The sequence below is a fragment of the Pipra filicauda genome, unplaced genomic scaffold, assembly GCF_003945595.2.
Source record: "Pipra filicauda isolate LSUMZ 115617 unplaced genomic scaffold, ASM394559v2 scaffold269_size1075953_pilon, whole genome shotgun sequence".
In the NCBI taxonomy this organism is placed as follows: Eukaryota; Metazoa; Chordata; class Aves; order Passeriformes; family Pipridae; genus Pipra; species Pipra filicauda.
In genome coordinates, this window is record NW_024104386.1 from 536,015 (window position 1) to 560,622 (window position 24,608).

The 24,608-nt window shown below is 41.8% G+C and overlaps 1 protein-coding gene across 4 annotated transcripts; it reads right to left on the minus strand.

Moving 5' to 3' along the window:
• Positions 1-346: 346 nt before the first annotated feature.
• Positions 347-23,214, minus strand: SEC22C (SEC22 homolog C, vesicle trafficking protein). Of its 4 annotated transcripts, XM_039382418.1 has the most exons (9): positions 20,935-22,231; positions 19,629-19,781; positions 18,128-18,211; positions 17,418-17,627; positions 14,447-14,610; positions 10,905-11,087; positions 5,916-6,034; positions 5,251-5,316; positions 347-3,992 (listed from the first exon to the last, which is right to left on the minus strand). In XM_039382418.1, the coding sequence occupies exons 4-9, from the start codon at positions 17,597-17,599 to the stop codon at positions 3,792-3,794; spliced, it is 915 nt and encodes a 304-aa protein (XP_039238352.1). In that variant the 5' UTR covers positions 17,600-17,627; positions 18,128-18,211; positions 19,629-19,781; positions 20,935-22,231; the 3' UTR covers positions 347-3,791. The 4 variants fall into 4 exon arrangements, with proteins under 4 accessions (XP_039238352.1, XP_027573090.1, XP_027573088.1 ...); XM_027717289.2 differs by lacking the exons at positions 19,629-19,781; positions 20,935-22,231 and adding an exon at positions 23,136-23,214 and having other exon boundaries at positions 18,171-18,211; XM_027717287.2 differs by lacking the exons at positions 19,629-19,781; positions 20,935-22,231 and adding an exon at positions 23,136-23,213.
• Between the last annotated feature and the right edge of the window lie 1,394 nt (positions 23,215-24,608).

Consider the following 24,608-nt stretch of genomic DNA (forward strand, 5'->3'; position numbering starts at 1 on the left):
CACATCCCAATTACTCACTTCCAGGAAGCTGGAGAAGGACTTATGGGACTGTGTTACATCTTATTTCACACACTTCAACACTTCAAAATACAAGTTTTGCAGGAAAAGCCCCTGCAACAGTCTCTGAAATTAAAGAGCAAGATTGTTAAAGCTATAAAAATATTATATCACAGCCTGCTGCAATCTCTTGCTTGGATAACAAAGTTTCTCTGCCCATATTTATAAATGTATTTACGTAGTTCAACTGATGCCACACAGAACAGTAAAGGTGCCTCCAAAAATGAAAAGCTGATCAACTTGTTTTTGATATAATCAGTTAATTCAAAACTCTAAACGAAGACAACCATTAGAAAAAAAGCCATTTATTAGATATATGTACATATATACATGCAAAATGATTTTTTATACACATTTACACAGGTTCAATTATTAATACAGTGCAAAAATGTCTAAAAAGGTACCAGCCCACCTTCTACAAACTCAACAGGTTTTTGAGAGAAAGGGGGAAAAAAAAAAAACCACAGAAAATTATCAGCTTCATAAAGTGACTAAGCACTGAAAATCTGGAAATTATTGGAGTTTATTCTTTGCCAATTTTCTTGTGCTGAGCTACTGGGAGAGGAAAAGAGTTTCCAGCAGACTTATCTTGCAAACTGACAGAATTAAGAAGATGCAATTCAAACTACATTAAACAGTTTAAAGTGGAACAAAAAGGGATGGATTTCTCCCCGGGGATTTGATTCAATACAGGAATAATCCCACGTTGTGAGTCAGATCTCATGTACTCAAACTGCAAGTCATTCTTTTTTATTAAATCTTAAAGCACTGAGATCCATGTAAACTATTCTATTCCTCTTGCTGCTCCACCAGGAGAAGATGTTTAACTGTATAAATACCACGTGGATGTGGGAGCCACTCTAAATACCAACATTAAAAATAAAAATAGGGCCAACTACGAGAGCTCTGCCTCATCCTTGGAATCCCAATCCAAAGCTGCAAAGTGCACAGTGTTAGTGCACACAGACTAATCCATGGAGATTCCTTAATATGGTTTACAAATATTACAGGGGGGGAAAAAAAAAGGTTGCAAAGGGATTAAGACTAACAGCAAAGCAGAGCTTTGGTCACTGAGTAGGAAAGATCTAAAGATTACAAAGATCCAGTCACATCCTCCAATTAATCCACAAAGCAAAAAAATATCAGTTTAGGCAAAGGCAGAACTAAACCAACGGGTTTGGTTTGATTTTACTGAAACATTTTAAGGAAAAAAAAATTAAATGAAAGCTGAATTTAACCTTTATCCACTTTATGTTAATTACATAAATTACCCAGACACCTTGTTGTACCACTGCTGCAGAGCTGTGAGTCACATCACCTGGCACAGGGATTTGTTTTGTGACACAGCAAACAGCTGGATGCTTGGGAATCATTGGGAATGTTACAGCTTCTTCCAGTCAGCTTAGTCCAAGGATGAGGAATGCCCCAGCTGTAAATGCTCTGTGTGCCTTAAGCTGGAGCAGCCTGGCTTTAGCCAAGGAACAGGAAAGCTCTTTTGGATCATTTAGTCAGATTTAGGCTAAAAAGGCAGGAGCAGGGAGTTGGGTCATGTCACTAAAGTCCTTTTCCCAAAGTTTTGTCCATCTGTAGTATAAAATCCTCCATCCTTTCCCCACAGGATGATTCTCCATGATAACCCAGTGGGCTGACACCCAGTTTATGCTCCCAGAAAATACAATCAGATCCAGTATCCTTTTAAGTGTCAAATTTCCAGTATCAGATTTTTGGGGTGGTATTTTTTTCAGCTTTTTCTTTTTTTTTTTTTTAAACTTGTGATCCAAACTCGTGGCTTAGTTCCCACGAGGTCTCCAAAAGAATCTTTCCAAGGAAAACTGGGACTGAGCAGCATTATAGCAGTATATAAATTATAACTCCTCACATCTGTGAGGTCACCTGGGTGTCTTCAGGACAGTGGTTGAGTTCTGGCTTCAGTTTTCCACTCAAAGAGAACTGGGATAATGACAGACAAAAAACTTTAATCCATTCCCTTATAACACAAGGGAATTCCCTCATGGCACACAGCTCCAACTGTATTCTATCCCTCCATCATTCCTACCAGCCTCACATTTAGAGGCTTTTATGATGTTGGTGTTACAGTAAGTGCAATGAAAAAGAAATATCTACATTTTCCTACCGGGAAAAGCTCTGGAATTAAGTCCCTTGATGTCCTAGAAACTGGTCAGGTTGTAATGGGCAGCCTATCCCTGCTGTTGTTGCAATCAGCTGCATCCAGGAGTGCTTCCAAAGTACAGCACCACAAATTTCTGGTCTGATCCTCCACTGATACTCGTGTTTGCATCCTGAGATTTCAGGAAAAGTCACTGAGACACAAGAAAGTAAATTTTTTAAGTGTTTCTGCAAAAAACCCACAACTCGGCTGCATGTTAATTAATCTCTTTGCAACCAGAGGTAGAGATTATGTGAGAGGAAAAGAAATCTTTGGTGAACGAAACGGGGCGACCAGAAAGAAAGAAAGAAAAAAAAAAAAAACAAATAAAAATTCTCAAGAACAAAAATAAAAGGAAATTTTAGGACCATAATCCCACAATAATGCACCTACAGTTCTCTACACCTCGATTTGAATCCCCACGACCCTGCTGCATCAAAATGCTGTGCATTTTTTTTTTTTTTAACAGACAGCCCTAAATTATTCATCTGTGTTCTAAAATGCCCCCCTGCACCTGGATATGTGACATCCCAGCACAGCCAGTGCAGCAGAGGTGAAGAGTTCCAGCTCTGCAGTCCTATATATTCCAAAGTGCACACTCAGGAATTCATCTGAGTGTAAGAACTCTACACCATTAACTGAAGGTGTTCTACAGAATGAAGAGAACCTGCTCTTGCTTCCCACTCCTGGAAATGGGTTTTTACTCACCAGCCACACATAATTTCTTTTAAAAAGGTGAAGGAGTCAATGGCCTGGCACAAGCAGGCTTGGAAGATTTATTATCCATACAGACCAAGCAAATATGGAATTGCCCTTGTACTAAAAGTGACCTTAACCAAGGAAACAAAGGCCACTTGAGCTGAAAGATCACTCACTTGGTTTATTTTATGCTGCCCAAGCACTGTTGCAATTAACCACTGAGCACACACTTAACTACAATGTGCAGTTTAGCCAGGAGATATTTATAGCCTTTATGGTTTTTAAAAGAGCCACAGCCTTTTCCTGCCCTTCAAAACCCAGACAAATCACCCTGAAACTCCCCCTGACCATTTTTCCCACTGATTGTGAACTCACCTAATTGCAGCAAACAACTCCTTTACTAACGTTTACCAAGAATCTCAACCCTGCACAAATTCCAGAGACAAAAACGTTCTCTGTCACTTTGATCTTCATTTTGCCACACAGTTTTGGCATTTTCAGAAGCAGGGCAAGACACTGACCTGCCAAACTGTCCCAAAGGCAGAAAGACAAATGGCAAAATGCTGTGTGGATGGTGCAAGTCAAGGTGTAAAAGCCTGTGGATGGTTAAGAACCTCCACCTGTTGATGCCACCTGGCAAGATGTCCTGTGCACCACCACCACATCAAACCCAGCTACACTCCTCACTTCACTGGGTGTTGGACATGATTCCAGCATCCTACTTATTTCAAGTTGCTTGGAACTACCCTCCTTGCAACAGCCATTGTGACAAGTCTCTAAAAATACCCCGAGCTGTTTTTGGCCAGGTGAATACGAAAAGAAAAACCGACCAGTTGTAAAAACAGAGTAGCAAACCCCAAGTGCTTTTTCATACACCACAGTCAGGCTGTTTCTCCAGGAGTTGCCTTGTCAGGATCTGGTAGGAGGAAAGGGATGCCACTCCCATGTGGAAGGCAATTTGCCAGAGGTTCCTTAATCCATAGAGGTGGATGTTGCAAAAACAGACACAGAAAAGGAGCACAAATGTCTTCACCTTCCTCCCAGAGGTGTAGAAGAGGTACAAGTAACACTGCAAAAGGAGCAGAGAGGCAGTGTCAGGGTTGAACTACATAAACCCTGGGATACAGCGGGAATTGCTGCTTGGGACAGGTGGAACCCACTTGCTGAGAACGTGTGAAGAGCAACAACCCTTTTAGGAGCAAACTAAAAGCTCCAAGTGCTGACAGAAGAGTCCCTTTTTTAACTCAGGCAGGAGCAGCTCAGCCTTTCTCACTTCAGGTCACAGTTTCCAACTGTGCTGGTGCCACAGGCAGAGATCACTGTAATTTATGCACAGGCATTTTTGGGAAGATGCCTGCTGCAAATCAAAAGGATGAGAGGCAACATTCCTTTATTGAGCTTCCCTGGCTCCAGGTACTGACTGGGAAAAAAAGCAGGACAGAGCCTTTCTTTGTGAAAAGCCACTTGCATCAAGAATTTAGGTCTAAACTAATATATTCACCTCAAAGCTCTGCCCTGAGCAGAGGTGTGAGAAGGCTGAAAGACACTGAATTGTATCATGATACAATAAATAACCCCTCTGCAGGTTTTAAGCACCATAAATAAATAGAAACCTGCAGAGAGTGGTCCTCAAACCATCATTCAAATGCAACAGCACATGGGAATGAACACACTGCAGGCATTATGTTATTCCCAGTAACCCAACTGCTGCAGCTTCCTGTGATGACAGGCTAAAAATTGAAGATTTTCCAACAACATATTGCCCTTAAGTTAAAGGTTGTGCAGCACTGTTTTTGGAATTTAAGGAATTTTTCAAGAAAAACCCATTTGGAGCACACTGTATTTTCCTCAAACACTTCTGCATAAGGAAGTCAGCAAAAATAACCCCTTAGGGAAAAGTCTGAGGAAGTCAAGCACTGCATTTGCCACCAGAATGAACTGTAATTTTCAATGTAAATTAAAACATTTTCAATAATGTTGCTAAGATTTGCTTAGTCCTTCAAGGTGGGCTACAAAAGCCCATCACTAAGTTTAGCACTGACAGAAAGACATTCATCCCTTTGGAAAGAATCATCTTTGAGAGAGCATTTATTTATCCCACTCAACTGCAGTTTGCCAAGGGTCAAATTGTGCCTTTAACTGTATTTATGTGCCATTTTAGCTGTAATTTTGTGCCATAAATTTGTGCCATATTTAACTGTATTTCCAGTGATTCCACTGGAATCATTCAGGTAGGATATTAAAAACCTCTGCTTAGCCGAAAATCACTGTCTTGTGTATCAGAATATCAAAATCATCAGAAAGAATCTTATTTACAGTGAACATACCTGAAAAACACAGGCTAGAAAAGGTACAAAAAAAGCTATCACATTCCCAATTCCTTCATGGTCCTCCTGTTGGGATTAAAAGAAGTGACAAACAACTACGTCAGGCACAGTTTTTAGCAAGTGTTGCTTGATATTTGAGAACACTATAAAAATAGTCAAGTACCTCCCATCTTAGTTTATGCTGATTGACTGTAACAGTGTCAAACACCAAGATCAATATCATTGAACAAGACACCAAGAACTGAGGCTTATGTGACAGTTCCTGCTAAATAAAACTGTGTCAGCACACAACCAGGACACTTTTGCTTTTAAAATGTTGTTTGCACTTTCATGGTCGTTTAAAAAAAAAAAGAATTACAGAGAAGGATCTAAAATTAAAACATAAGAACAGAGAGGGGAAAAAAAAAAAATATCCAGCCAGGCTGGCAAGAGTAAAATATTTCTACAAATTTTAACCAGAATAAAAGGCAAAATGCTGTGATATACAACAAAATACAGCAGGTCCAGAGGGTGAGTAACAAGTTGTACATTCCCTGGAGAAACAAAACACTAATTGTGGAAAGGTGTGTGCTCTGCTAAGGAGCAGAACAGCCACCCTCAGCATGGTTACCCAAGGAATTGTCTCCCTTTGGCTCATTCCCAGGATTCAGTGCCATCAGAGGTACCTGAAATGAATATTCTGCCAGGTGAACTCCTCGGATGAGGTTCAGAGCTCCACACATGATGTTCAGGACAAGGGACAGGATCCCCAGGGGGGTCACAGGCTGCATTCTGTAAGTGGGGACTTAAAAGAAAGAAAAAAGAAAACCAGACATCAGTGAAAATTTGCACTATTACTCTGAATCTTTTAACAGAAAACAACCCAAATCTGCTTTTGTGGGTTCCAAACATTTTCAAAACCTTTCGTGTTTGCTGCAGAGGAGACTAAATATGAACAGAACAACCATTTTTTGCTGTTGCATTACACTGTTCTGTTCTTCAGACACCTAGAAATCAGCAAGAGCTCTGGAGTATTTTTTAAACAGATCAAGAACAGAATTTTTCTTGACCCATTTGGCATCAGTGTCTTGCATTATGGTGCACAGAGATATTTTTCAAGTGTTTATTACAGCAGATTAGCATGTTTAGCACTCCTTACAGGTCAGTAGAAAAGCCTCTCAGCACCCAAAGGTCTGGGAAAGGGCTTGGATTCCTGACACCCGTAACAGCAAGACAGCAATTCATCTCTTCCTTAACCAGTAATTATGTATTTCTTTCTGAGGGCTCAGGCTGCCCACATTTCACAGGTAGGGAATTATCTGCCTCCTTCCTTTCTCACCTTCTCCACTACTGCTCAACACCCACACTCCCTAACACCATTTCTTCAGGATAATCTCATTGATGAAACACCTAATTAAGGTCAAAGCAATTATTATAAGTGTGTGTTTAACTTGGGAATCTGCTGCCTCTAATCCAGGGCTGTCCCAAAGCCCACCTACGGTTTTCCCTCGCTTGCCCAACAAGAGATTCCACACCTGGATACTCCCCCACACTTCATCCCTGCCTTTGGGTCACCACAAGTAGGACACAGCCAGCTTAATAAAAAAAAAATGGGAGTTTGCAGCTCAGATACCAAATTCAAATCCTCTCCTGCACCACAAGACACGGGAGGGAATGAACCAGCCCTCAAGAAACCTCCCCAGCTCTCAGGATCTTCTGCCTCCTGTCCAGGTGTATCCAGCCCCTGGCTCTTAGAAATAAACTCTGGCTTCATTTTATTGTCTTCTCCTTCAAGAGATTTTGAGAGAGGGATATAAAAAACATTTGGTGCCAAATTAATGGAGGGATGTAAAGCATCTTTGCTAAGGGTCTCTGCAATTAATTTGTCTGGCACACACTCACACATCCACAATTTCAGCTCCAAAGCAACTGCACTAATTCCATTTGATACGTGTCACTTTATGGAGCATTGCTGTATATTATAGTCAGAGTGGTGTAACTCTGTCATCAAAGGCAATTTGGCTTTTTTTTTTTTTGGCAGACAGTGACGTTTAAGGCCCAAATAGTGCCCTGAGCAGAAGCTGTGGCAGCATCTTTGTTCACTCACTGAGCCCAGAATTCAGTTTCCTGCTATTTTTGATCAATTAAATCATGCTACAGCTCTCTCTCTCACACAGAAATTTCCAAATAAAGACTCTTTCTTTTCCTCAGGTTCTAAGATTTACTTCAGAGGCACAAAATGTCTCTCAAACAAATTAGAATTGTCAAGCACAGATGTCATTCATTGAACAAGATCCTGCAAACTACACGTGTCAGGAGTTCCCAGACCCCAGGGAAGAACAATGCAGGTCTCCATATATTCCTTCTGCAGCACGGAATATTATGTAAAAGTTACAGTTTCCTTAGTCCAGGAGGATAAAAAGAATTGCTGTCACAGATGCAGGGGAGATTAAAATATCATGGGTTCAGAGTTTGTATTCTGTGAGAACTGATCTTGAAATCGGGGAGCTTTATTTCTGCCATTAAATTCTGAGGTTTAATTCACAAACTGAAACTGCACAGAAAAGGGAGATTGGTCCTGCTCAGGGAAAAATTATCACACTTCCCTGTGTGCATTCAATCATAATTTAAAGAGAATTTCATATTAGAATGGCTTATTAAATTAAATAAGGGAACAGGAGAGTACAAGCACTTAGTCCAAGACAGCACAGTTTTGCACAAGAACAGATAAATTTTAACTGGGTTTCAAACTGATTTGACTCTTCAAGTGCAGAAGTTGTGCATTCCAGAGCACCAGATCCACACAGAAATGTTTGGGAACTGTGGGTGACGGAGCACCCAGGCAAAATGCACCTGCAGGTTTGAACATGCACAGAACAGCTCTGTGAAAACACCCTCACACAAGGAAGAAGTTGAAAGCTCTGCCCATAAAAGATTTTGTGAGCAGAGGCCTCTGCCCATTGAACACCAACACTCTGTGCTGCCTCCTCAAGGCACAGCACAAGGGGCTGGCAGTGAGTCACTCACTCAAAGCTCTGGATAAGGAGCATCAGGAGTGAGAAATGGAATCAGACTCAAACAGTTTAGAATGAAATACAAGCACACAAAAGACAAGAGATGTGAGACAGCTTCAAAAAACACCTTGAAAAGGACTCAGAAGGACTCCCTGTGTGCCTACAAAACATTAGGAACATTCATCAAGAGCAGCTGTATAATTTCCCAGCACATTTACTGGCCAAATTGCACAAGTTGTTCTGCTTCCCAGAGCCAGTTCTGATGAGAAAACTCTTCCCTCTTCACAGAAAGCTACTCAGACTTCACATTTCTGCTGTACCTGTGTCCTCCAGGGCACCATCAGCTGTGCCCATCCCATGGCACAGGGTGAGGCCCTGCAGCAGCAGCTGGGCTTGGGTAGGTGTGGATCAGTGTAAGGGCTTTTCTAGCAAGAGTTGGGATGGGTTTAGTGAACACAGGAAGGAACCAACAGGAGAATGGAAATAAAAGAGATGAAAAAGCTCTTGTTCCCATAAATATTAACAAGGACAAAACTGCCCTGACTTTTCCATCCCTTTTCACACTAAATTGAAGGGTCAGGGATGAGCTCACATGGCTTCAAAGAATCCAGGAGCCAGTTACAGCCATGTGATCATCTGATCATCCATGGACTGATCCATCTGCACTAGGGAGTCCATGGATTGATCCATCTGCACTAGGGAGTCCATGGATTGATCCATCTGCACTAGGGAGTCCATGGATTGATCCATCTGCACTAGGGAGTCCATGGATTGATCCATCTGCACTAGGGAGTCCATGGATTGATCCATGTGCACTAGGGAATCCATGGAGTGATCCATCTGCACTAGGGAATGCATGGATTGATGTATCTGCACTAGGGAAACCATGGACTGATCTATCTGCACTAGGGAATCCATGGACTGATCCATCTGCACTAGGGAGTCCATGGATTGATCCATCTGCACTAGGGAATCCATGTCCATGGGGAATCCATGGATCCACTAGGGAATCCATGCCACTAGGGAATCCATGGATTGATCCATCTGCACTAGGGAATCCATGGATTGATCCATCTGCACTAGGGAATCCATGGATTGATCCATCTGCACTAGGGAATCCATGGATTGATCTATCTGCACTAGGGAATCCATGGATTGATGTATCTGCACTAGGGAATCCATGGATTGATCTATCTGCACTAGGGAATGCAGACACAGTGAAATCCTGCTCACCTGCAACCACAGCCCTTCAAGAACAGCAGGGCCATCACATAAATAACATCAATTTAGGAACAAACACCATGCACACAGCTAAACATAGAGCAGCAAAGTAGGGATTCAGCTGGTAGGGAATGATGAGAGGGGAGAGACATAAGCCAGGAAAGCCGACTCCAGAGGAGGGAAACAGATGAACACAAACACCATCCTTAAAATAAAAGCAGAACAATGTGTGAGAGTACTTGGGTTAGAGCAGAGAGGAGAGCCAGAAATAAAAAGCCAGATGGGAAGCAATTAGGGATATGGGGGAACTGGAAATGTATTTCTGGTCTGTGGGCACAGACTGGATTGCAAATATTTACTGGCACTGAAGCTGTTCAAAAGGAAAAAAAAACAGTGCAAAGAATTTCTACACCCTGTCACATCATGAAAAGATTTAACCTTCAAGGACAGCTCTGAGGAGCACTCACAAACCTGACTGGCAAATACAGGCCTTTCAATTCTATTTTTAATTCTTCCTGGCCACTGCCCTGCTATATTTTAATTTAAAATACCTATGTCAAATTAGATTCCAGCTCATCCATCACAAACAATAAGATTGAGCAAGTGGAACTTAATTTTATTAGTGTTTCATAAGCCAAGAACGACAAAAAAAAAAAAAAAATGGAGGAAATACAAGCTCATGGCACTCCAGCTGCATCTAAACCACCATGTTAATAGGATTAAAACAGGGAAGGGTTTAGTGGTGGGCTTGGCAGTGTTTGGTTTCCTGTTGGACTCAATGATCTTAAGGGTTTTTTCCAACCTAAACAACAGCAGGTAAAATGTCAGGTTTTGTTACAGAAAAGTCTCTTGTCAAGGCTCCACGTGTTGTTCATACAGATACACAAATCCTCTTTCAGAATTTTAGGCAAATGCACTAAATTTTAAAGAACAAGGTCAAAGGGGGAAGCAAAGAGGGGAGAACAACTCAAGGCAGTCTGGGAACAAGAGTTTTACCCTCAGCTCATATTCTCCTCAGCTTTTCTTGCCTCGAGACTGAAGAAACTCATTCAGACTACAATTATGTATCTTTTATTATGAGTTTGCACAAGCAATGAATTCATTTGAGCTCCTCTTGCCATAGAAATTTGAACAAACACGGACTTTAAAAGCAGGAGAATTTAACGTGGCAAATACCAAGTCCAGTTAGAAACAATTTTCCATACAGAGAAGCTGATCTAAGGCTGGAAAAAGACACCACCACAGGTCCTTAAAGGCACTAATTACCTTTACCTGCCATAATGTAAATTCCAAATGTTGTTTCCTACGACAGAAAAGTCTTTTTTTGCTTCATACACAAGATAAAAACATGTATTTCTCAACACAAAAGGAACCTGTTGTGTGCCATTTGCAGAGTGAGGGTTGGGATATCTGCTGTCACCTTGGGTAGCAGTGACTTACCAACCTCCAAATGAACTCCTGAGTGCCCACCATTGGTCATCCCATTCAGCAGCTCCGTGTCCTCCAGTTTCAGCTGAACTGGGGGCTGGAATTTCAGCTCCTCCTCCACCTTCTCCCAGTTGGCCTTGGCTCGAGAGCCACGGGTACTGTTGAAATGGAATTTCACCTTCTGAATGATGTTGTCTGGAACAATAGAGGAACCTGCTTCAGTCAGCTCTGCAAAAGTTAACTGCTTAATCACTGACCCTTTACATTATTAAACCTTAATTAGGGAAATTCTTAATGATATTGCAGCAGTCTTTTTTAATTGGTTTTAATTTCTTCATTTCTTATTAGTTTCAGGTATAAAATTCCACTGCTAGTTAGGGAAAAAAAATACTTCTTCTAGGTACTGTACATCACAGAATCCTAAAATGAAAGGACATTAAAGACCATCTTGTTCCAGAAAAGACCTTCCACTAGCCCAGGTTGCTCCAACCTGGCCTTGGACACTTCCAGGGATGGGGCAGCCACAGCTTCTCTGGGCAACCTGGGCCAGGGCCTCCCCACCCTCACAGCCAAGGATTCCTTCCTAATATCCAGTCTAAACCTGTCCTCTTTCAGCCTTCTGGACATTTTAATCTCCACATCCTGCCAGTGGACTGCAAACAAGTCCTCACATCCCAGGGTGGATGTCAACTCGTATCTCAAACCACCCGTGAACTACCACGAGAAGCAATTCCTGGGCTTTAACCATGACAAGGATTTGCCCAGCACAGAGGTAAATTAATTCAATCTATATCTGAGTCATGAAGCAGCTCTGGCCAGCAGAGGCAATTCCACAGTGATTCCATCAATGTCCAAGCCACAGATCCATGCACAGATCACTCTCCTTCATCTCTCCCTCTTTCAATTTAACACCAGTCACAAGCAAATCCCTTTCCACAACTGTGGCTGCTGGTTGGACAGGAATTGTGCTGAGCCCAGGCAGGGAATTCCTCCAAGTACTCACTGCAGGTAGGGCTATTTCCTATTGAATTGTGGAAAGATATGGGCAAATTCAACCTATTTCAAATGCTTAGGGGAATAAAATGCAGAAACATTTATCCTATAAGTAAAATCTATATCAAATATTGCACAGGTGGCCCACAGCTACTACTGGATATGATATATCTGTAATACCTGTAGCATGTTGTGTTTAAGCTACTGTTATAGCTTGTATATATTCTATATTATTTATATATTATATATTATTTACCTATATTATTATAGTGTTTATATTTATGTATTTGTTTATATTATTTTATTTATATTATAATTATGCATTATTTATAATTATATATTATAACTTTTTATTTATTTACATATTATATATTGTTTAAATATTCTATATAAATATCTAATATTTATATACCATTTATATCTACGTATTAATTTATATCTATGTATTTATTAATTAATTACATATTCTTTCTATTCTAAAACATAGCTTAAGCTCTAGTTCTGTTGTGCTGGAATACACAGTGCCACAAGCAGGGGAAAATCCTACATTTTACCATGTCAGCCTGTCGAGAAGGCAAGAGTATCTACATTATTCTCTATATATATAATTATAGGTAATATTAATAATTAAAATAATAATGATAATTATAATAATAATATCTATAACTACCAGACAAAAGGCTAAGATCTCAGGCATCAAGTGCTTCTTAGATCCAAACACAGGGAAGAAGATGATTAAATAAATAAATCAGTTATCACGATATTAGGTAAACTCAATAACAAAGTATAACAGTAAAAATAAAATAAAAAAAGGGTGTGTTTTTTCTTTAAAAAAAAGACCCTCATGCAATTAAAAGAAGGTAGAAATTACCCAATTCCTACTCAAGTTAAAAAAGAAAAAGGAATAACGTGGATCTCAATCTAAAATCACACCATGGCTGTAACGTGCCCTGCAGGGAATGCACCCAAAATCCCAGAAGGCTGTTTAATAAGCTTTCCTTGTGGATTTCTCAATCTTTTAAGCATGAGCTTAAAAAAAAATATGACTGAAATCTGGACAGAAGGGTGCAAACCCACTGCAGGATTTCATCCTCTCCCACGGCAGTTTCTCACTGCGAGGGAATTGTGTGTGAGGTTCAGCAGAGCAGCTCCCACTTGGCAAGAAAACAAATTATATCAGGTTAAAAAAGAAACACTGGGCATGACTCTGAAGCTTTATGAGACTGTAAGTCAGGCCAGAAATAAAGCTGCCCACAATAATCTATTCTGTCTCCCAATAATCTGCTCTGTCTCCCTTTTTTCCTGTTCTCATCTGTCTCCACTCATCAGATTTTTTAATTATGTTAAAGTGTCTGAGATATCAATTTCTTGTTCTTCTCTGCTTGTTCATTAATCACAGATGAACTCTCTGTCACTACACACCCAATAATCCAGTAGTTTAAGGCATTAAGATCTTCCTCCTTCCTTGCAATCACAAGCTAAAACCCATTTCTTAAATGAGTTTAAATAAATGTCTTCATTTCTTCCTTCTTAATTTCTTGAATAAATTTCTCCTCCTAAACTCAGTAATTCCAAGGCACCAGGATGCCCTTTTAAAGAAGCAGAATTCCATGATAATCCAACTGCTGACAGCAACAAGCACTGCCCACTGAGCAGAAAGCTTGGCTACAACAAATGGAAAAGAGCAAAATACATCTAAAAATATAAATATGTGGAAATATCATGTAAATATGTGTGTGCACAAACACAAAGTGATTGTGTTGATATATCATAAAATAAATAATTATTTATTTTGTAATAATAATATTTTATATATATTTGTAATAATATTTATATATTTGTAATAATATTTATATATTTGTGATAATATTTATATATTTGTAATAATATTTATATATTTGTAATAATATTTATATATTTGTAATAATATTTATATATTTGTAATAATATTTATATATGTAATAATATTTATATATATGTAATAATATTTATATATTTGTAATGATATTTATATATTTGTAATGATATTTATATATTTGTAATAATTGTTATATATTTGTAATAATAATTATATATTTGTAATAATAATTATATATTTGTAATAATAACTATATATTTGTAATAATTATTATATATTTGTAATAATTATTATGTATTTGTAATAATTATTATATATACTTGTAATAATAATTATATATTTGTAATAATTATTATATATATTTTTAATAATAATTATATATATATTTGTAATTTTTGTACTAAAATGATTATATATATTTGTATAGACCATTTATATAAATATAATATATAAAATATTATATATAAGTGTACCATATATAAATATGTATTTATCTAGAAGTCTATAAATATCTATGTTCACTGAACTGAGCAGGAGCTTCGGGGCTGTGGTGCTGAAAAACAAGGTTTCAAAATACACACACACAGGCAAAGGCACACCCAGGTTCACTTGCACAACCAGGCTTTGGCCTGGAAACATTATTTAACCTGATAAAAGTAGCAAGACAAGAGAATTTTGACAGTCAGAGGCCGAAGTTACCAACCAAATTCAATGAAAGCATAAGGCCTGGAAGCCAAGTTGATGCTGGTTGTGTCGTAGGAAGCAGAGAATTCCCAGCGAAGCTCTTCCAGGAAGCAGAAGGCCATGATGGTGGAGTAGCTGCTGGAACAGATTGCCATGCAGGCAACATCCCCAGAGGAGAGGAAGCTGGGACAGAAGCAAAGAAATAAAAGAGTAATATCAACATAAAAAGGTAAAAGTGCTGCCGAAGACGAGGATTAAACTGTGTTTTCTGTCAACACAAAACGTACAGACGGAGCTGAAGGAGCAGACTGCAAAAAAATGTATTATTTTTTTTGTTGTTGTCACAGCCCTGCAGCCCCTGGAGATTTATTTATCTATTCTCAGACAATTATTTATTCTTAACTGGCCCAGGACACCTGAGCACACTGAATATCACCACACAGAGTTGATTAAATTGGTACATCAGTCCAAATCGAGGACATTTTCTCCCAGGCTGGCTTTAAATCACATTAATAAGGAACAAGGTGGCCAGAAAACCAACTTTGAAAGAAAATTCAGCGGGTCTCCAAATTAAAAAAAAAAAAAAAAATTAAACCCAAGGAAGCTTGTTCCCAGTAAGCACATGCATTCCTCACTCCCCATGAAAGATTCCCATATTTGTGTTGAAGTTTCCAACATTTATGTCAAGATTCCCACATTTATGTCAAAGATTCCCATATTTATGTCAAAGATTCCCACATTTACCTCAAAGATTCCCACATTTACCTCAAAGATTCCCACATTTGTGTAGAAGTTTCCCATATTTATGTTGGAGTTTCCTGTATTTATGTCAAAGATTCCCATATTTACGCTGGAGTTTCCCATATTTATGTTGAACATTCCCATATTTATACTGAAGTTTCACATATTTATATCAAAGCTTCCCATATTTATGTTGAAGTTTCCCATATTTGTGTTGACGTTTCTGACATTTGTGTTGAAGTTTCCCAAATTTATGTCAAAGTTTCCCATATTTATGTTGAAGATTCCCATATTTATACTGAACTTTCCCATATTTATGTCAGAGATTCCCATATTTAAGTCAAACTTTCCCATATTTATGTCAAACTTTCCCATATTTATGTCCAAGATTCCCATATTTATACTGAACTTTCCCATATTTATATCAAAGTTTCCCATATTTATGTCAAAGTTTCCCATATTTATGGTCAAGATTCCCACATTTATGTCTAAAATTCCCACATTTATGTCTAAAATTCCCACATTTATGTCTAAGATTCCCACATTTATGTCTAAGATTCCCACATTTATGTCTAAGATTCCCACATTTATGTCCAAGATTCCCACATTTATGTCCAAGATTCCCACATTTACGTTGAACTTTCCACTTGGAGAAGGGCCCAATTCCTTCCAGGAACCTTATCAGGGAGATCTTCTCTTCCAGCTCAGCCCTTTGTCAGCAGGAATTCAGTCAAACACCACAGGTTTGAAGCTGAAACATTTCTCCCTCTGGATTTTCTCTCTCCTATTATCCATGCATTTCATCCCAACTTCATTTCATTCCCGTGGTTTCTATTTTACCCCATTTTTATTTGTTCTATCACACACTTGGGATTTAGGGTTTGGATTGGCTCTGACAGCCCAGTTACACCGGGTAGGTTCCCCAAATTCCTGCTATTCCCAGCTCCCAGCTGAGGATCAACACCATTCCTGCCTAAAACCACCTTTCCCAAGTTGCCAGTAATTTCTGGCCCTTTTGCCACGGATCTCTTTGCACCCCTCTCACTCCAGAGCCAGAGCAGAGCAGCTTCTGCAGGGACAGGAGATTAAAAGCAGCAGGACTTGTTGCCATCAAAGGGCACAATTTTGCTTGGACTGACCAGGAATTCCAATGCAAATCTCTGCTTTTCCAACTGTTTCAGAGCAAATTCATGGATCTTTTTTTCTCCAACCACTCCCCCAAAAATGGATGCTTAGATTTAGCTTAGGGTCACTTCAAGTTTTCTCACATTTGCTCACCAGAGGTGCAATCACAAGCTAAAACTCATTTCTTAAACGAGCTTAAAATAAATTTCTTAATGTCTTTCTTCTTAATTTCTTTAATAACTTTCTTCTCTTAAACTTAGTCATTCCAAGGCAATAGGATGCCACCTTAAAGAAGCAGAAATCCATGATACTCCAAGTGGTAACAGTAACAAGCACTGCCCATCGAGCAGAAAGCTCGGCTACAACAAATGAAAACAAGCAAAACACATATAAAAGTATAAATGTGTGTAAATACGATGTAAATATGTCTGTGGAAATATGTATGTGTGAATGCATATGTGTAAATATGTAGGTGTATAAATATAATGTGTTAATATATAATAAAATAAATAATCTATTTCTATATATATATTTAAAAACCATTTATATAAATATAATATATAACATATAAATATAATATATAACATAAATTTCTGTATATATATAAATTATATATAAAATATATAAATTTTAAGTAATATTTGTAAAATATATAAAATATATATAAAATATATAAAAATATATAGAGTATATATAAAATATATAGAAATATATATAGAAATATATATAATATATATAAAATCATATAAATACATTAGTATGGATATATAATATTTACATATTAATATATAAGTATATGTATGAAAATATATAAATATATATTAAATATAAATATATATGTGTTATATATATAATGAATATATATATAATGAATATTATATATATATGTATAATGAAAATATATAAATATATATTTAGTGTGCATATGCTCACTAAATTGAGCAGGAGCTGTGTGCTGAGAAATAAGGTTTCAAAATACCTGGTGCTGACAACCCAGACAGGCACAGTGGGATTTCAGACTGGACTCAGGCCCTACAGACCATACCCAAAATTCTACTAATTCCCAAGGATAATTATTTCAAAAATAAAAGCCCCCCAAAAAAATAAACCAACCAGGGACTTACTGGATGCTCAGGTTACGTCCCTTTGCTGTGCCTCGGCTTGGGTACCGTGCCAGGGCTGAGGATAAGGCCTTTAATCTCTTCCTGCATTCCAGAAAGTCCTGGTTGAAATGAAAATCCGTGGAGGCCGAGAGGGGAAGCCCATCCCTCACCCTCACCACGCAGGCAAAGAAGATCAGGGACATTCTCCACTGGAGTATTCATGAGGACAACCTGAAAATGGAACATCACGTTGGGTTCGGGGAGGTGAGAGAGTTTCCAAGCCAAAATTCCAGCCAGGAACACGTCAGGGAAAGAGTTTATTCAGCACTGAGACTGAACAGCACCTCTTGCACCACCTCTGCCGGGGAAAGGCAACCAAACTGTGCCCATTTTTTGCCTCTCTCAGACTAAAAGGAGAGGCAGGCGATTTGACAGGGGAATTATCTACCTGGAAAACATCCCTGTTTTCCCTGCTTTGCTTTATTTAGGCAGCAGAAACGCTGAGCAAAGTTCTTATTTATGGGCCTGCTGCATCTCTGGAATTGCAAACAGCTGCAGGAATGTTGCAGTTCCCTCATTTTCTACTGCAACACACAAATCCAAGAATAAATTTTAGGCTACAGCCTGTCAGGCTCTTTTTAGACTCACCTAGGGCTAAATATAGAATAAAAGCTGCCCTCTCTTGTCTTCCTGGTCACAAACTCCCATGGAAAGTTATTATTGGGATTTACCTGGTACATTCAGAACATGCAGAGATCTGTCCTTCAGACATACCATGAGGATCCAGAGGACTAACACAGCAGCTCACATAATATCTGAAAGAGAACCATAATGAACATTAAAAAAAACCTAATTAATAACCTATATTTACATGCATATTTACTATAAAAACTCCCCTGCAGTGGGTAAACATATCCTAGAAAGTATTTTGCCTAAGGGAAAACAATTTATTTTCTTATTAATTAATGTATTAATTTCTACACACATTCAAAGACACTATGAAATGATATGCAAAATATTTATCATGTCCCAATCATAATTTTTTTAATTTAGTCCAATAAAAGAGCAGCTCTAAATCAGTGGATTTTAAGGGATTATCAGACACAAGTCAAGGAAGAAAAAGGAAAAAAAAAAAAAAAAGGAAAAATAAAGGCATTTACTTGGCTTCAGGCAAACTACATAAATAAAGCATTAGGGAGTAAAAAGAAAGAAACAAAATCACCCTGTGAACTCAAACTTTAGATAGAGAAGGACTGTTTTAACCAGCCCTGTATCACACAATTCATTAGGATGCTCAAAGTATCTTTGAAATGTGTCTCATCAAAACATGTTTTTCGTGTCTAAGAAGTCCAGGGAGCAAAAAACTCTTCTAGTTCAGGCAAAAGAAACTCTTAAAAATGCCCTGATTTCTAATAAAGGTTGAGTTCCTACCACAGGCAGCACTAAGAAGATCTGATTTCTGCTCCAGAAGAATCATTTCCACACAATTTGTGGGAACAATCCCTCTGTCCAAGGTGGCAGCAATTTGCCAGCAGGTTAAAGCAACTACAATTATCAGAAAGCACAATGGCACATAACTTGTTCCCTTAGAAAAGCAAATTAAAACCACAGAAGACCAGACATCTCTTGAAAAGTGTTATTTTGAACTTTTAAAATGGAAATCGAAGAATCAGATGCTATTCTTTTTCCACTGTGCCCTCTCACAGTTCTTCTCCAGTTGAGTAAAATCAAACCCAGCTCACAAAAACCTCATGTCAACACCCAGCAAAAAGAATTTCAACAATAATCAAGATTGTTATGTCAGCTTGAAACATCACATTGTTCTTTAAGGTGCTGTGGTAGCAGCCATGAAAGAAACAGTGCAGAAAATTAACATACAAGTGAAATAAAACCAAAAAATACACCTGCTAACTCAGAAATATTAACTTTAACACAGTCAGCTTTTAAGCACAGTTGCTCAGAACAGCACAGTTTAATGGTGAAAAGCTGGTAGCACTGATGAAGTTTAACTCCAAAATAACTCCAGAACAGGCAAAAGATGGTCAGGAAAACTAAAAAGCACCAAGCTTAGAAAAATCAAATACATTTTCTAAAACCTATCTGGCCTATGAAATTATTCAGCTCCCTGTGTCACTAACAGTAAGAGTTTAAAATTCATATATTTATTCAGCACTAAGGCAAACATCACCACCTGCACATATGGAGTGGTACAGCTTCCCAAGACATACAAACCTCCCTGGTGCAGGGCACGAGGCTGTCCCTGAGTATCAGCTGCCCATCAGAGGGATCCTCTGATCTCCTGGGGAAGATCTGCTGCAGGTCCCCACCAGGCCAATTCCAAATTAACTGCCAGACTTCACTGCAGAAATGAATCCACACTCCTTCCTGGGACAAAGCACCCACCAAGGAGGCTTTGAGTTCTCCTTTTCCTTTGTCACAAGCCTCTTGTTCCTTGCACAGAGTGCTCTGAGTTTGTGACAGTTACCGATGTCCCCTCCCTGGGAGTTTTAACTACTTGCAAGCCACTTTTGCCACGTCACCCGTGACAAACTGTCACAAACTGGTCAAGGTGTGCCTGTAACCCAGTGACTGGATGCTGTTCCTGTTCCACATCTACCGCCCTTTCCTCCTCCAGGCTCCTTCGGTTTGCTCAGGGTCAGGAGCACAAAGATCTGCAAGCACCTGTACGTGGCAGGTCTTTGACCTTGGGTCCTGAACGTGGGCAAAGTACTCGTGTCTCTGGACTGGGCAGATATCAAATCCTGCTGTACTCACAATTAATAACATCACACCAACATCAGACCACTGAGATTTTACTGGCACAAAGCAGCCAGAACACTGAGATGTGTTTTGACCAATTGTTTCAGGAGAACAAGTTGTAATTTCTGACCGAAGCAAAGCAAGTTGATTTTTCACTATTTAAACCATCTGTACACCCAACAACACTTTAAAATAAAACTGTTTAGTGCAGGACTCAAACAGCACACATTTACCACTATTAGAACAAACAATTCTTTGGTGTATTTCCATAGTAGGTGTCTAGGTTACCTGACTCACAACTCCTCCCTCCCTCACTTCCTAAGCAGCAGACAACTCTCTCCAGTGTCTGCTTGGGGATTATCAAGGCAGCCTTAATCAGACCCCTTGCACTTTACTACACTGTTACACAACTCCTCCGGGTAAGGAGATTAGACCCAACTCACCAGGCTCACACCTCCCCACATGCTCCACAAACTCCTGCTTGATTGCCTGTACTTAGGAAACAATCTACTCAAAAGGCTCTGAGAGCAAATGGAAACCAGTGCATGGTTCATGAGGGGAATGATGTTAAAATACAGCTCTTTCAGAAATTATTCTATCTAACCATCAAAAGCAGAAAGTTTCCTTCCAAGAATGGCACAACACTAACAAGACATGTCTTGCTACCAGGATTTCTCTCAAGTATTTGACTTCCCTCCCTGTTCAGAGCCACATTTCCCTTCTTTCTGCATCCAAACTTCAAACACAACAACATCCAACTATTTTTTCCAGTCCTGACCTTCCTCCTGAATGAAGAGCAGAAGGCTTTAGTGGATGTTACCATGGTCCTGAAGCAGCCTGTGAAGTTTTTTGGACATGTGACAGCTTCACACATGACCATAACTACTGCACTAAAGCATCTTTCCTCAGGCAGGCAATCTCCAGAGGGAGTCATGGACAGCTACAGGTGGGATGCTGGACTACGAGAGAGATTCAGGTTGACTCAATCAAACACAAAACCTTTAACAGAGCTGCAGCTCAAGGGCTGGTTTCAGTCCAAAGAAAAGAAAACAACTGGCATGTGGTTCATGAGGGAGAGTTAGTACATCTCTGTGGGATCACAAGGTGGATTTTACCCTCTTCTCACGTATATAAACAAGCAAATAAAAACCACTGTTAAATTCTCATCTCCTAAGGTTGCAGGAGCTGTATCCATGTGGTCCACCCCAACTTCTCCCCCTCCATGCTCCCAGCAGTGCTGACCAGCTACATCCCAGACCTACAGCAACAAGAGCCACTCTCCAGACTGAGCAGTGAATTAAAGCAGTCTGAAAGCACAATGTTATCTCAAATTTTAAAACAGGATTTGTGCATATCCAGAGCTTACAGGCTCCTATAAATCCTACAGGCTTTATCCTTATCCCCAAAGGGAAGCATGTAGAAAACCTTTACCATCACAAATCTCCTGTCTACACAAACTCCTGTGAATTATCAGGAATGAAGCATGTTACACAAACCTCAAACCCCAGCATTCCATCAATCCCACTGTCCCAATGGACAGGCCTCCAAACCACACCATAACAACTCCGGGAGGTTCTGAAGCTTTGCCTCACCATAATCTGTCAGGAACACTATATACTTTACCTGTTCCCAAAAATACACCCACCTCGCCCAGCTGAAGCCTCCCAAAGCCCACCAGCTCATCCCACCAGCTCATCCCTGTACCCTCACCAGTCCATACAACTAAGGACCCTTCCCACATCCATCCTGCTCCACTCACAGTACTCCCGCCTCTTCTCCCCCACGTTAAGCATCCAAAAATTCCCAAAAGAACCCCTTTCCCACACTCTTCAATAAAACCAGACACCCTGAAAGCAAACACACACATACACCCCCTCAATCAGGACTGACAAGTCCCCCCATACACTCCTCAAGCACCCCAGACACCCTCAAATCCTACTCCCATCCCACAGGTCCCAAACCCTCATGTTATCCCAGTTCACCTCAAGCCATCCCCAGCTCAACCAAAACCCCATTCAGAGTCCCAAATCCTCCTCCTCTACCCCTCAGGCACCCTGCAACTCCAACATCCACACCAAAAGATCCCAATCCCAACCCACACATCCCCCTACTCACCACAACAACCCCCAAGACCCAAACTCCCCTCATTGCCTCCCACAGCCCCCCAAACTCCCCAAACCTCACCTCCCTGCCAGAGGACCCCCAAAACACCCCCTCACATCAGCCCTGCTCACCCCAGTCCACCCAGCTCACCCCCAGGGCCCTTCCCTTCCCACACACCCCCTCCAATTCCAACATCCATCCATACAACATGATCCCAGCACATACACCCCCACTCACCCCCACCCTATCCCCACACCCCCCTGCCCACCCCCTACCCCATCCCCACACCTTCCAACACCCCAACTCCCCCCATGGCCTCCCACACCCCCTCAAGGAACCCCCAAGGAACCCCAAGGAACCCCCAAACCCTACATCCATACCACGGGATCCCAGCGCCAACACACACATCCCCCCGCTCACTCCCACCCCGTCCCTACATCCCCTAACTCGCCTCTAACTCGCCTCACCGCCTTCCAGACCCCCCCAAGCACCCCAAGCCTCCCCTCCCTACCAGAGGACCCCCCAAACATCCCCTCCCATCACCGCAGCTCACCCCCAGGGCCCTTCCCTCCCTCCCAGGAGCCCCAAATCCAACATCCGTCCCTACAACAGGATCCCAACACACACATCCCCCTGCTCACCCCCACCCCATCCCTACACCCCTCAAATCCCTTCACCGCCTCCCACAGCCCCCCAAGCACCCCAAACCTCCCCTCCCTGCCGGAGGACCCCCGAACACCCCCTTCTATCACCCCAGTCCTCTCGGTTCGCTCCCCGCACACCCCCCGGATCGCCCCGTCCCCGGGTCCCGGAGGGGCCGGAGGAGGAAGAGGAGGAAGAAGAGGGTCGGTGCTCGCCCGGACCCTCCGCACTCACCGTCCCCGCCCGTCCCGCGGCCTCTCGGGCCTCCGGCTCCGCCACAGCCCCGGCCCCGCCCGCTTCCGCCATGGAGAGAGCGCGGGGACAGCCGGGACGGCGGGAGGGACCGGCGGGACGGGGCGGGAGGGGTGGGATAGGGGGTGGGATGGGATGGGATGGGATAGGGGTGTGGGGATGGGATGGGGTGTGGGGATGGGATGGGGTTGGTGGGAGGATGGGATGGGATGGGGTGTGGGGCTGGGATTGGGTTGTGGGGAATCGATGGGGTGTGGGGATGGGATGGAGGTTGGGGATGAGATTTGGGTGGATGGGGTGTTGGGGCTTGGGATGTGATAGGGGGTGGGATGGGATGGGATGGGGCTGTGGGGATGGGATGGGATGGGGCTGTGGGGATGGGATGGGGTTGTGGGATGGATGGGATGGGGTGTGTGGGGGATGGGAGGGATTGGGTGTGGGGATGGGATGGGATGGGTGTGGGGATGAGATGGGGTGTGGGGAATGGATGGGCTGGGATAGGGGTGTGGGATGGGCTGGGCTTCGGTGTGGGGCTGGGCTGGGATGGATGGGATGGGATGGGATGGGATGTGGGGATGGGATGGGGTGTGGGGATGGGATGAGATGGGATGGGGTGTGGGGATGGGATGGATGGGGTGCGGGGATGCGGTATGGGGATGGAGATAGGGGCCGGGATGGAGATGGGGGTCGGTATGGGGTGTGAGGACGGGATGGGGTGTGGGCATGCAGTGTGGGGATGAGGATGGGAATAGGAATGGGGTGCGGGGATGGGGATGGGAATGAAGTGTGGAGTGGGGATGGAGTGTGGGGATGGGGATGGAGATGCAGATGGGGATGGGATTGGGGTGTAGGGATGAGGCTGGGGATAGAGATGGGGTCTAGGAATGGGACTGGGGGCGGGAATGAGGATGAGAATGGTGTGTGGGTGTGGGGATGGGGATTGGGATGCAGATGGGGATGGGACTGGGGTGTAGGGATGCATATGGGAATGGGATTGGGGTGTAGGGATGGAGATGGGATGTGGGAATGAGACTGGGGACAGGGTGGGGGAATGGGACTGGGGGTGGGGATGAGGATGGGTAAGGGGCTGCAGCTGGGTATGGGGTGTGGGGGTGGAAATGGGGATTGGGATGCAGATAGGGATGGAGATAAAGTGTAGGGATGAGGATGGGGCTGCAGCTGGGAATGGAGCTGGGACTGGGGTGCAGGAATGGGGATGGGGTGTGGGAATGGGGATGAGGATGGGGATGGGGTGTGGGAATGGGGATGAGGATGGGGATGGGGGTGGCGGTGGGAATGGGGTATGAGGATGTGAATGGGGATTGGGATGCACATAGGGATGGGAATGAGGTGTAGGGATGAGGCTGGGGATAGGGATAGGGATGGGGTGTGGGAATGGGACTACGGATGGGGTTGAGGATGGGAATGGGGATGGGGGTTGGAATGGGGATGAGG